The following is a 14,380-nucleotide window of genomic DNA, read 5'->3' on the forward strand; positions in this document are numbered from 1 at the left end:
GAGCTACAGCGCCACTTCCGGTTTTCTGGTGGTTTATTGGAGATAGGAGTCTCACGGTTTCTCCTGCCCGGGCTGGCTTTGAACCGCGATCCTCAGATCTCAGCCTCCTGAGTAGCTAGGATTACAGGCGTGAGCCACCAGCGCCCGGCTTGGTCTGCCATTTTTCTCCAAGTAGCCATGGCTTCCAAGTCTTTATAATAAATCTTGTTTTTGTTTTTTTGGTACAGAAACTTGAACTCAGGGTCTCACTGTCTCACTCAGCTTTTAATCCAGCCCCCTCTTAAGAAAATAACAAACTAACAATTAGGAACTCTTTCACACCAACCCCCAAAGATAGATGTACCAAACAACCAATATAAGTTTTCCTAGAGCAGATTGAAGCCTAGGCTCACCTTCTTCAACCAATCCATTCTCCCTGCCATGTGGGGAAACAAGAGCCACCCTCCACCAACTGAAGTATTTCAGCCCTACAGCTAAGGATCCTGTGGCGATCCCATCTACAGCAGAACCCAAGAACAGGGCAGAGAAATAGACACAACACATTGACCTTCATGTGGGCAAAGTGGAGTTGTTTAAAAACGCAGTGATAAAAACAGACAAAAGAGGCCATGGCCTCTATCGGGGCAATGGCAAAGCAGCCCCCTCCCCCCCCCTTAAAACCTGAGAAGAGAGGCCACTAGGCTCCAACAGGTCTTGGGATGGCAGGCAGGGAGGTGATATCTCACTTTAGGCCCACATGGGGAAGTGGGGAGATAGGTGGGATTGATGAACTGGTGGGATGGAGATTGATCAAAATGAAGCTGTGGCCTCTGCCCCCTCCTCTGAGTCCCATACCTCAGACTGCAGGTAATCAGCAAACAGAGATTTAGCCCTGCGCAAGACGCGCCCTAGGTGATGTTTTCGCACAAGGCGGTCAAAGTGCATGGCCAGCTCGTTGTAATCTAGCCCATTGCGCATGATGTGATCTCGGTGTTCCAGCAAGATGGCCAGGCAGAGGAAGAGCATGAATGGATTCCCCCGACCAAACTCTTGGGGTGGGGGGAGGCCCACTGGAGATGACAATGGCAAGGATTTCCCAGAGTGTCTTGGAGTGCCTACCTCGTGCATCAAGGGGGATCCTATGGTTATGTCACCAGAGGGAGAGGCTTCCTGGGTAGATGGTGGAGATGAGGAAGATGGAGAGTCAGGGCGGGAAGAGGAGGAGAGCAATGGGTCTGGGGAATTTAGCAAGGGTTCGGAGAGGGACTTAGAATTGATGAGGGCAGAGGGGTGGGGTAGGTGGACCAAAGGGTCCGTCCTGGGACCCATGGTATCCCTGAGTTGCTGGAGGCCATCCAGGCTAGCTTGTCTCAGGAGACGCCCCCCACCACCAGGCTCTTGGCTGGATTTGGCCAAGTGGCGAACAGCATCTTCGAAGGCACTGCCTTCTCCACCAGCAGGCCTTAGCATGTGCCTCTGTCGAACTGGCCTCCCTCTGTGGCCACCAAAGCCAGTATCTGTCACGTGGCTAGGGGGTCCAACGAGCTCTACTTCATGTTCAGGAGGATCAGGGGGCAATGAGCTCCAGGTGACCTCAAGCATGCGGAGGGCATCATCGAAGGCAAACTCTCTCTTGAGTTCCAGCAATAGCCAACGGTAACAAAAGAAGAGATCATCAGCTCCTGCTTCGCGCAGATACTGGTAGAAGTCAGGGTCAGCATGTTGTAAGAGTAGCTTAAGGTGGGCAAATTTGGTGGCCATGGCACGGCCATCAGGATGGAAGTTGGCGGCCAGGCGCTTCATGATGCCACAAAAACATACAAAGGCATGACCTTCGTGGTCCATGACAGCAAGGATAGGGGATGCCAGGTCACTCATACCCTGGCAGTAGGACACCTGTGGGTGGGTAACCGCATAGGTGGTAAGCAGGTCATGCAGGGCCCGCAGATGTGGGCCATCCTCAGGCCCTGCATAGTAGGGGTGGGCGCGATCTGTGCGTAGCACATCCTTGAGGACTGTGCTGCGGATGAATTCCAGGTCCTCAGGGCTTGCTCGCTGGGCCCACTCACTCTTGAGCTGCTCATACTCACGGCTCTTGCGTTTCATGTAGTCCATCCGCTCACGGCCTGTCAGCCCGTCTGGGTATACGTTAAGTAGGTAGCGCCACACCACCTGGTCAGGAATAGAAATGGAAGGGATGAGGATATGGAGTGTGTGTATGTGCGTGCATGTGCACGCACGTGTACTAGTTTTGAGGCTTGAACTCAGTGCCTGGGCATTGTCCCTGAGGCTTTCCACTCAAGACTAGGGCTCTACTTCTTGAGCTATAGCTCTATTTCCAGCTTTTTTGGTGCTTAATTGGAGATAAGCATGGACTTTCCTGCTCAGGCTGGCTTCAATCCACAATCCTCAGATCTTATCCTCCTGAGTAAGTAGGATTATAGGCATGAACCACCAATACCCAGCAGGACAGGGAGATTTTACAGGCCAAGTTACCACCCACCCAGCTCCTCAAGGCCTCTGTCCTTCTTGTCATAAGCCTGCCTTCCCACCAGTGAGTCTTAGCTCCTCTTAAAAGACAAGCATACCGGGTGCTGGTAGCTCATGCCTGTATTTCTCTACTTAGGAGCCTGAGCTCTGAGGATGGTGGTTCAAAATCAACCCATGCAGGAAAGTTTGTGAGATACTTATCTCCAATTAATCACCATAAAGCTGGAAGTTGAGTTGTGGTTCAAAGTGGTATAGCACTAGCCTTGAACACAAAGTTAGGGACAGTCCCCAGGCCCTGAGCTCAAGCCCCGCAGTGGACCAAAACAAAAAAGGCAAGCATCCTGCCCTGGATATTTCCACTCTATCCACAGAGATACCTATTAGCACAGAAGGGATCAATGCAAGGAGGGACCAACAAGGCTCACCTTTCGCAGTGAGGGCTCCACACCGCCATGATATATCCGCAAGCGCAACTCTTCTGGACGAGAGAGCTGGCCTTCATGGTTCAGATATGTGTGAAACTCAGCATCGTTCAGTGGTGGTTTAAAGGGTTTCAAATCTTCTCCATATGACCAGCTTAGCACCTGTTGAACCCTAGATAGGGTACGGCCCACCTGGAAGGGAAAGGAAGGAGGAAGGCCACTAGTCATCAGAGAAGGCAAGGAGCAGAGGCCAATGAACAGGTTCCAGATCAGAGGATCAATGTAGGCCCTGCTCTCCAACCCCAACTGGGTCCCCAGAGTCCCTGAAAACCACCTGAGAGAGGATAGACTGTGTAAAAGGCAGAGCAGCTGTCAGCGATGACCGTTTCTCAGATAGTAGCACGTCAGAACCAATCACATCTTTGGGGCTGATTATATCCCAGTCTTCCAGTAATGGGCCTGTGTGAACAGAGTAAAGGGGCACCAGTAAGAATGATGAGGCTACAAACCTCAGGGCCAGGTCCTCTTCCAAAGCCTGGTTACCTGTAGAGCAAATAGCGTAAACACCAAATAAAGCAAACCATCAGCAATCTTTCATGTACACATTTCACAAAATGGCTGTAATCCTAGAATCCCTCCTGTACTCTGTGTGTGTGTGTGTGTGTGTGTGTGTGTGTGTGTGTGTAATAGCGTAAACACCAAATAAAGCAAACCATCAGCAATCTTTCATGTACACATTTCACAAAATGGCTGTAATCCTAGAATCCCTCCTGGTGTGTGTGTGTGTGTGTGTGTGTGTGTGTGTGTGTGTGTGTGTGTGTGTGTGTGTGTGTGTGTGTGTGTGTGTGTGTGTGTGTGTGTGTGTGTGTGTGTGTGTGTGTGTGTGTGTGTGTGTGTGTGTGTGTGTGTGTGTGTGTGTGTGTGTGTGTGTGTGTGTGTGTGTGTGTGTGTGTGTGTGTGAAATTTGTGCTGGTCCTGGAGTTTGAACTAAGGACCTACACACTGTCTCTGAACTTTTTTTTTTGCCAGTCCTGGGGCTTGAACTCAGGGCTAGGCACTGTCCTAAGCGTCTCTGTGCTCAAGGCTAGTACTCTACCACTTGAGACACAGCGCCACTTCCAGCCTTTTCTGTTTATGTGGTACTGAGGAATCAAACCCAGGATTTCATGCATGCTAGGCAAGCATCTACTACTAAGCCACATTCCCAGCCCTGTCTCGGGACTTTTTTGCTCAAGTCTAGTGTTCTGTCACTTGAGCCACAGCTCTACTTCAGGCTTTTTGATGGTTAGAGATAGGAATCTCACAGACTTTCCTGGACAAGAAAGCTTTGAACCTGGACTCTCAGATCTCAGACTCTGGAGTAACTATGATAACAGGTATAAGCCACCAGTACCGGGGTAAAATGAATTTTAAAAAGGACAATAGGCATGTATGTCAGTGGTAGGGTACTTGTCTAGCATGTATGAGGCGCTTTATTTGCTCCTCAGCACAATTTTTTTTTCAAAAAAGGAAGGATAATGCTAGTTAACACTTCCATAATACTAAGTACAAGATACTGTTCTGAGCCTTTTTCAAATACAAACTCATTTAATATTCATATCAATCCTTTCAGACAGGCACAACTAAAGTCACAACATTAAAAAATATTGAGAGCTGGGTGCTATTGGCTCATGCTTGTAATCCTAGCTGCTCAGGAGGCTGAGATCTGAGGACTGTGATTAGAAGTGAGACCAGGCAGGAAAGTCTGTGAGACTATTACCTTCAATTAAGCACCAAGCAAGTCAAAAGTGGAGCTGTAGCTCAAGTGGTAGAGTGCAAGTCTTGAGCTGAAGAGCTGAGGGACAGCATCCAGCCCAGAGTTCAAGTCCCATGAATGACAAAAAAAAAAAAAAATCATACGGAAGCCAGGCACCGTTGGCTTACGCCTGTAATCCTAGCTACTCAGGTGGCTGAGATCTGAGGATCATGGTTCAAATCCAGCCCAGGCAAGAAAGTCTGTGAGACTCTTATCTCCAATTAACTACCAGAAAACTGGAAGTGGTGTTGTGGCTCAAGTGGTAGAGCACTTGCCTTGAGCTGAAGAGTTCAGGGACAGTGCCCAGGCCCAGAGTTCAAGCCCCACCACTGACAAAAAAAAAATCATACACACAAAAAATAGAAATGTTCCAAAATTCCATTTCAAGGGCCAGGGAGAAAGACTGGAGGAAAAGCCTAGAGTTCTCGGACAGCTGGGTACTGGTAGCTCACACCTGTAATCTATTTACTTAGAATGTTGAGCTCTGAGGATGGAGATTCAAAGCCAACCCAGGAAGAGTCTCTGAGGATCTTTTTTTTTTTTTTGGGGGGGGGGTCCGGTCGTGGGGCCTGAACTCTGGGCCTGGGTGCTGTCCCTGCGCTCTTCAGCTCAAGGCTAGCACTCTACCACTTGAGCCACAGCGCCACTTCCAGCTTTTTTCTTTTTGCTTATGTGGTGCTGAGGAATCGAACCCAGGGCCTCAGGCATGCAAGGCAAGCGCTCTACCACTGAGCCACCTTCCCAGCCCCTCTCTGAGGATCTTATCCCCAATTAAACAACAGAAGTTGGAATTAGAGACATGGCTTAAGAAGTAGAGCACTGCTGGGTGGGGTAGCTCATGCCTGTAATCCTAGCTACTCAGGAGGCTGAGATCTGAGGATCAGGGTTCAAAGCCAGCCCGGGCAGGAAAGTCCGTGAGACTCATCTCCAATAAACCACTAGAAAACGGGAAGTGGTGCTGTGGCTCAAGCGGTAGAGCGCTCGCCTTGAGCTGAAGAGTGCAAGGACAGCACCCAAGCCCAGAGTTCAAGCCCCACGATCAACAACAAAAAAAGAGAAGTAGAGCATTATCCCTGAACAGAAAAAGCCATGGGAAAGTATGGGATCTTGAGTTTAAGCCTCAGCACCACACAAAACAAAACAAAATAATGATTCTACTCTCAAGCCAGATATTGTAATGTACACCTGTAATCTTGGCACTAAGGAAGCAGAGGCATAAGAATCGTAAGTTCTAGGTCAGTTGGGGCTCATAGGAAGACTGGCTCAAAAAAATACAACCCTGGGCTGGGAAAGTTGGCCTCAGTGTTGGAGCGCTTGCCTTGCATGCCTGAGGCCCTGGGTTCGATTCCTCAGCACCACATAAGCAAAAAGAAAAAAGCCGGAAGTGGCGCTGTGGCTCAAGTGGTAGAGCACTAGCCTTGAGCTGAAGAGCTGAGGGACAGCGCCCAGGCCCAGAGTTCAGGCCCCACAACCTGACCCCCCCCAAAAAAATACAACCCAAATAATAAAAGATTTCACTGCCAACTTTTTTTTTAAAGCATAAATCCAGCCCTGAGGTTCTTCATAAAACTGGGTAGCCAAGAAAGGCTGAAAATTTATGAAACCTAAAAGTATACCAGGTGAACAAATACAATATGAATGTCAGAAAAAGCACCACAGAAGCCCAAAAGCATTTAATAGAGGGAGACATTATATGCCAATAAAACACCTTCATAAAATAGGCTGAGAATTTCCTCATTAGTGGCAAAATCTGACCTGGATTGATAAGAGTTTATATATAGTTTTTACATAACCTGCTTGGTATGAATACACACACATTTCCTGAAGAAACAGCCAAATGCTTCATTATGTGCTGCTGGCCCACACTCTGCTTGTATTACATAATGTGTATGGCATGCACTGCCTTTCCTTATCATGAAGTCTCAAGCATGTTAAACTATATAATATATAAATCTAGTATAAAGCTAGCCAGAAATCTAATGGGGATTTTTCCCAGAACTTGATGAAACTATTTAAAGGTTTATATGAAGAAATTGTGGTTAAAAATAGCTAAGAGGGGCTGGGAATGTGGCTTACTGGTAGAGTGCTTGCCTAGCATGCATGAAGCCCTGAGTTTGATTCCTCAGTACTACATAAACAGAAAAAGCTGGAAGTGGTGCTGTGGTTCAAGTGTAGAGTACTAGCCTTGAGCAAAAGAAGCTCAGGGACAGCGCCCAGGCTGAGTTCAAGCCCCAGGACTGACAAAAAAAAAAATAGCTAAGAAGCTGGGCACCAGTGGCTCACACCTGTAATCCTAACTACTCAGAAGGCTGAGAGACTGAGATCTGAGGATTGTGGTTTGAAGCCAGCCCAGTCAGAAAAGTCCCTGTGAGACTCTTATCTCCAATTATCCACTCAAAAACTGTAAGTGGTGCTGTGGCTCAAGTGGCAGAGTGCTAACCTTGAATGTTCAGGTCCTGAGTTCAAGTCCCACAACTGACAAAAAAGAATAGCTAAAAAAAAAACAACAACAATGGGAGAAAAGAGAGGCTTGCCTCATTAAAAATAACCATAGCTGGGTGCTAGTGGCTCACACCTTTAATCCTAGCTAGCATGCTGAGATATGAGGATTAAGGTTCAAAGCCAGTCCATGCAGGGAAGCCCATGAGACTTTTATAGCCAATTAACCACCAAAAAGCCCAAAGTGGAGCTATGGCTCAAGTGGTACAATACTAGCCTTGGACAAAAAAGCTAAAGGTCAGGCCCTGAGTTCAAACCCCAGTAGTGGCACACACATAAATCCCGAAAACCTGACCACAAAAATAATATGGTGGCTGGGCACTGGTGGCTCACACCTGTAATTCTAGCTACTCAAGAGGCTGAGGGGTGGGAAGGTGGCTCAGTGGTAGAGCGCTAGCCTTGAGCTGAAGAGCTGAGGGACAATGCCCAGGCCCAGAGTTCAGGCCCCACGACCAGACCCCCCCCCCAAAAAAAAAAGAGGCTGAGATCTGAGGATCATGGTTCAAAGCCAGCCTGGGCAGGAAAGTCCATGAGACTTTTATCTCCAATAAACCACTAGAAAACCGGAAGTGGTGCTGTGGCTCAAGTGGTAGAGTGCTCGCCTTGAGCTGAAGAGCGCAGGGACAGCACCCAAGCCGAGTTCAAGCCCCACGACCAACCAAAAAAAAAAGATACACCAAAAATAATATGGTATTGGCATAGTAACAGATAAATAAAGGCAGTTCACATAATAAGCCAACAAATAAATCCGAGTGTATATATGTACACAGAAATATCATATGTAATGAAAGTAACATTTACTTTACAATGCCACAAAAACTGGTTATTTAACAAATGATACTGATATATTTAAGTACCTGAATTTTCTTTATTTTTATTTTTTATTGTGAAAATACTGTACAGAGGGGTTACAATTACATGGGCAAATAATGAGTACATTTCTTATCAAGCATTGTGGCCTCCTCCTTTGTCTGAATTTTCTTTAGGGTGCTGGGTAAGGAAAACAGAGCACCAAACATGTCAGACAACTGTTCTACTACTAAGTTATGTTCACAGCTCTTTTTTTTTTAGGACATGGGGCTTGAACTCTGGGCCTGAGTGCTGTTTTGTTTACTAGAATTCTCGGTTCATATGCAGGTTGGGGCTTTCCTCCTGTTTATTATCTGGGCAAAGTTGACTTCTTTCCTGAAATATAGCCACCATGTCCATTTTACAAGTGAGGGAAATGAAGTCTTGGGATTACTTAAGTGACTAAGTCATTTAGTCAGGTTCTCATATCTTCCTGTCTCTGGCTACCTACTTCTATCCCTGTCTTCCTTTAAAATTTTTTTTATTGTTATTATAAAGGTGATGTACAGAGAGGTTACTGTTACATAAGTGAGGTAATGAGTATATTTATTTTTGGACAATGTCACCCTGTCTTTCTGACTCTTGTTTGTTCTCTCTCCCTCTCCACTCCTTTCCTACCTCTCTCCTTGCCTCTCTTCCTCAAAACTGCCAGTTGTGCTGGGCTCACGCCTGTAATCCTAGCTACTCAGGAGGCTGAGATCTGAGGATCATGGTTCAAAGCCAGCCCAGGCAGGAAAGTCTGTGAAACTCTTATCTGCAGTAAACCACCAGAAAATCGGAAGTGGCACTGTAGCTCAAGTGGTAGAGCACTAGCCTTGAGCTGAGGGACAGTGCTCAGGCCCAGAGTTCAAGCCCAACGACTGACCAAAAAAAACAAAACAAAACAAAAAACTGCCAGTTGTGCTAAGTGGCTCAGACCTGTAATCCTATCTACTCAGGAGACCAAGATCTAAGGATTGAGGTAAAAAGCCAGCCTGAGCAGAAAAAGTCTGTGAGGCTCATATTTTCAATTAAATAGCAAAAAGCCGGAAGCTGAGCTGTGACTTAGGGGTACAGTGCCAGTCATGAGTGAAAAATGTTAAGCAAGAGTTCAAGTCCCAGAACTGGAGTGTGTGCACACATGCACACGTGCACATACACACACACATGCGTGCACACGTGCACACACATGCACACGCACATGGTTAAATGACACAAGTAGTTACAAATAAGGACTCGAGCCTGTTCTTCTACTGTCTGAACTAAAATCCAGTTTTTTCATTTACTGTCTGTGACTTGGACACATCCTATCACCTCACTTCACTTTCTTCATCTATTACATAGCATACATGATAATCCTTGCACTGTAAATTATTTTGATAATTCACTAAAAAAATATGTCCATAGCTGGGCACAGTGGCTCATGCCTGTAATCCCTACTCAGGAGGCTGAGATCTGAGGATCATGGTTCAAAGCCAGCCTGAGCAGGAAAGTCCGTGAAACTTTTACTTCCAATAAACCACTCAGAAAACTGGAAGTGCTGTAGTGGCTCAAGTGGTAGAGCGCTAGCCTTTAGCTGAAGAGCTGAGGGACAGTGCCCAGGCCCAGAGTTCAGGCTCTATGACCGACAAAAAAAAAAAATGTCCATAGAATGGGCCAAGTGTTCAACCCATGTTAGCTATTTGTTATTATATGTCAATAAAATGTCTGAGTTATGAACTTTACAACTTGGGGGGAGGGAGGGAGGAGTTGGGGAGGTAGAGAGGGAAGAGATGGTAGGGAAAAACAAAGGAGGGGGTAACAATGCTCGATAGGAAATGTACTCATCACCTTACTCATGTAACTGTAAACCCTCTGTACAGTATCTTTACAAATATATATATGTCTGAGTTATCCCAAATGGCCCTCCTTAAGACTAATTTTTTGTTGGTCGGTGTTCAGTCCGGTTAAAGTAGAAGTGTTGCCGTGCCTCATGTGGTAGAGCTCTAGTCTTGAGCTAAAAAGCTCAGGGACAAAGGTGGGTGCTGTTGGCTCACACCTGTAATCCTAGCTACTCAGGAGGCTAAGATCTGAGGATGCAGTTCGAAGGCAGCCCAGGCAGAAAAGTCTGTGAGACTCATCTCCAATTAACCACCAGAAAACTGGAAGTAGAGGTAGAGGTCAAAGTGGTAGAATGCTAGCCTGGAGCGGAAAAAGCTCAGGGACAGCACCCATGCCCTGATTTCAACCCCTAAGACCTTCTCTCCCCTGAAGTCCAGGGATAGCTCTCAGACCCTGAGTTCATTACTGGCAAAAAAATTATTTTTTTATTAAAAAATAAAACTTGCGGCCAAACACTGGTGGCTCATGCCTGTAATCCTAGCTACTCAGGAGGCTGAGAAATGAGAAATCATAGTTCAAATCCAGCCCAGGCAGGAAAGTCCATAAGACTCTTATGTCCAATAAACCACTCAGAAAACCAGAAGTGGCACTGTGGCTCAAATGGCAGAGCGCTTGCCTTGAGCTAAAGAGCTCAGAGACAGTGCCCAGGCCCAGTGTTTAAGCCCCATGACTGACCAAAAAAATAAAAATAAAAAGATTTTGCCTTAAAATAAATAAAAGGAAAAGGGGGTAATGTTGAACTCAATGGTAGATTGTTTGCCTTTCAGGTACAAGGCCCTGGGTTCCATCTCTGATACAGTGAAAAAAAAAAAAAAAAGAGAACAGATTGGCTACTCATATATCCCTCATCTAGATCCCGATAACCAGTTCTGCTACTTTTGCTTCATCACCCTCTACATGTTAATATTTGATGTCTGCTAAACTATTTGCATATATCCTGACACTTTATTTCTTCACACCTATGTTTTCCACTAGAGATGCAACCTGGTAGCACCTTGACCTTGGACTTTCCTGGCTTCCAGATGTGTGAGAGATCGATTTCTGTGGTTTTTGCGTATTTGGTATTGGGGCTTGAACTCAGAGTCTCCTCACTGCTTTTTCTCTCCCAGCTTGCACTTTAATACTTGAGTCATACGTCTCCTTCCAACTTTTTCTGGTTATTCAGAGATAAAGAGTCTTGGAGATTTGTCTACCCAGCCTGGCTCTGAACAGAGATTCTCAGATCTTAGCCTCCTGAGTAGCTAGGATTATAGATGTGAACTACTAGCACCCAGTTTTTATTGTTTTTTTTCCCAGACCTGGGGCTTGAACTCAGGGCCTAGGAACTGTCCTTGAGCTTTTGTGCTCGAGGTTAGTGCTCTACCATTTGAGCCACAGTTTCACTTCCAGCTTTTTGGTGGTTAATTCAAGAGAAGAGTCTCAGAGACTTTCCTATCTTAGCTGGCTTCAAAGGATCATCTTCAGATGATCCTTGACTGATCTCTTGAATAGCTAGCATTAGGGCTGGGAAGGTGGCTCAGTGGTAGAGAACTTCCCTTGCATGCCTGAGACCCTGGGTTCGATTCCTCAGCACCACATAAGCAAAAAGAAAAAAAAGCTGGAAGTGGCACTGTGGCTCAAGTGGTAGAGTGCTAGCCTTGAGCTGAAGAGCTGAGGGACAGCACCCAGGCCCAGAGTTCAGGCCCATGACTGGACCCCCCCCCCAAAAAAAAATAGCTAGGATTATAGATATGCGTGACTGGTGCTAAGCATCTGGCTTTAAATTTCTTTCTTTCTCCTTTTTTTTTTTTTCTTTTTGGTTATGGGGCCTGAACTCTGGGCCTGGGCATTGTCCCTCAGCTCTTCAGCTCAAGACTAGCGCTCTACCACTTGAGCCACAGCACCACTTTTGGCTTTTTCTGCTTATGTGGTGCTGAGAAATTGAACCCAGGGCCTCATGCAAGCAAGGCAAGCACTCTACCACTGAGCCACCTTCCCAGTCCCTGGCCTTAAATTTCTGTTCTTTTTAAAAACAACAACAACAACAACAAAATTTCTATTCTTTTTTTTGCCCCATAACTGGCATAAAAAAAGAAATAGTTGGGTGCTGGGAAGGTGGCTCAGTGGTAGAGCGCTTGCCTTGCATGCCTGAGGCCCTGGGTTTGATTCCTCAGCACCATATAAGCAAAAAGAAAAAAGCTGGAAGTGGCGCTGTGGCTCAAGTGGTAGAGCGCTAGCCTTGAGCTGAAGAGCTGAGGGACAGTGCCCAGGCCCTGAGTTCAGGCCCCACGACTGGACCCCCCCCAAAAAAAGAAAGAAATAGTTGAGAAGACAGATGCTAATGGGTCATACTTATGATCCTAGTTACTCAGAGATTGACCTGGAGGATTCTCAGTTCAAATCCAGTATGGGCAGAAGAGTTAAAGAGATTCTACCTCCAGTTAATATACAAAATGTTGGATTGGAGGTGTAGCTTAAGTGGTAGAGCTCCAGCCATAAACAAGAAAACCAAGCCAGAAAGTAAGGCCCTGGGGCTAGGAATGTAGTTTAGTGGTAGAGTGCTCACCTAGCATGAATGAAGCCCTGGGTTTGATTTCTCAGTACCACATACATAGAGAAAGCCAGAAGTGTCCCTGTGACTCAAATAGAGTGCTAGCCTTGAGCAAAAGAAGCTCAGGGACAGTGTCCAGGTCCTGAATTCAAGCCCCAGGACTGGCAAAAAAAAGTAAAGCCCTGAGTTCAAGTTCTGGTATTGGCACACACGTGCGCACACATACACACACAACACACACACAAAGTAGCTGAGAGAGCAAGGAAATGAATAAGAGTGATAACAAATAAATATGTATTCAGGATGAATGAATGAGTACCATATAAACACCATCATTATAATAAGCACAGCTATGTGAGAGCATGCAGGTACTGAGGTTTGAACTCAGAGCCTTATGTTCATGATTAGCTTTTTCACTCAAGTCTGGTGCTTTATTTACCATTTGAGCCATACCTCCATTTCTGACTATTCGATCCTCAAATCTCAGCCTCCTGAGCAGCTAAGAGTATGGGATAAGCCATCAGTGCCTGGCTATGTTTAGATATCATTATAAATGAACCTATAACACTGAAGCTATATACTTGTTTATTGCTTTATACAATTAGGGCATACATTACTAGGTTCCATGCTAGCATAATACAATATCATTATAATTAGAGCTAACGCTTTTTGAGTGTTCTCTTTGTGGCATGTCCTGTTGCAAGCATTTTATGTGGATTTCTCATTTACTTTACCTGTACTTACAGATAAAGAAACTGAGATCCACTTTGAAAGAAACTGAAACTGACTGAGCTAGGATCTTCTAGCCTAGGATACCTTGCTGTGTGGCCCAATAAGGGCCTAGACTGTGAGGGGAGGAGTTTTCCTATGGGGAAAGGGTGGGCCCCAGAACAGTGCCCTTGGGCACTAGGTACTCACTGTCCTCTGAGGGTCGAATGTCTACACGTAACTGCAGGTGAGGTTTGGAGGCAGTGGAGAAAGCTGTGCTCAGGTCCCAATCAGACAGTAAGGAGGAGTAAGCTTCCTGTCCTAGGCGATCTCGAACTAGGTAGCTGATGCCAAAGTTCTTCTTCCTGGACAGAGAATATGAAGGAGCTCTCAGGGGTTCCAGTTCCCTGGAAGCCTCAGGAACAGTTTCCAACAGAAGAGGGAGAATGTGGAAGGTGTTTGAAATAACTTTCTACTTCCTGTTGGGTACTAGGCTAAGGATTGTGGGTAGCCTGAGGTATTTATAGCTATTTTGTTACACAAACACAGAAACAGATACAAACCTGCTTGTATCTGGAAGGCACACAGAAAACTGGTAAAATGTTGGTCCTCTCTGGGGAATATAACAATGTAGTTGAGTGATGCAAGTGGAAAGCCTTTTTACTACATGGAAAATAAAGTAGTCTTGTAAATGTTATTTTTTACAACAAAATATGTTTATGAACAAAAGTTAAAAACCAATTAACTATCCATTCTTCAGATGTACTTGTGAAACTATGCCATAATAATCAGTGTGACTTTGGAAACATCTTAACTCCCACTAATTCATCAATTCTATGCTCTTTCCATTTGTTACCACATGGCCATATATAGTCCTCCAAAACCAACACCATAACAAAATAACCATCACATTGGCTTCCCAGGAGACATCAACTTTTTTGTGTGTTGGTACTGGGGCTTGAACTCAAAAAGACTTGTACTCTTGCTTGGCTTTTTCACTCAAGGCTGATGCTCTACTACTTGAGTCACACCCCAACTTCTGTCTTTTCATTGATTGAGGTAAGAGTCTCTCAAGTTTAACTGCCCAGGCTGACTTCAAACTAGATCCTCAAATCACATTCTTGTGAGTAGTTAGGATTTCAGCCGTGGGCCACCAGTGCATCCAGTGAGACACCAACTTTCGACTATCAGGTTGGTAAATTTTTCCATATAATTTATTTTTATTTTATTTTTTGCCAGTCCTGGGGC

General features: G+C 45.7%; 1 protein-coding gene across 4 annotated transcripts in view; it reads right to left on the reverse strand.

Moving 5' to 3' along the window:
* Positions 1-548: 548 nt before the first annotated feature.
* Positions 549-14,380, reverse strand: part of Tbc1d25 (TBC1 domain family member 25) — a 28,492-nt gene continuing 14,660 nt past the window's right edge. For all 4 annotated transcript variants that reach the window (XM_070040520.1, XM_070040522.1, XM_070040519.1 and 1 more), the window contains exons 3-6: positions 13,343-13,497; positions 3,226-3,350; positions 2,895-3,083; positions 549-2,151 (exon numbers count right to left, since the gene is read on the reverse strand). In XM_070040520.1, coding sequence (XP_069896621.1) covers positions 790-2,151; positions 2,895-3,083; positions 3,226-3,350; positions 13,343-13,497 — 1,831 coding nt within the window. In that variant the 3' untranslated portion in view covers positions 549-789. The remainder of the gene's footprint in view (positions 2,152-2,894; positions 3,084-3,225; positions 3,351-13,342; positions 13,498-14,380) is intronic.

This window comes from Dipodomys merriami, unplaced genomic scaffold (assembly GCF_024711535.1).
Source record: "Dipodomys merriami isolate MVZ:Mamm:240054 unplaced genomic scaffold, mDipMer1.0.p SCAF_3, whole genome shotgun sequence".
Taxonomy (NCBI): domain Eukaryota; kingdom Metazoa; phylum Chordata; class Mammalia; order Rodentia; family Heteromyidae; genus Dipodomys; species Dipodomys merriami.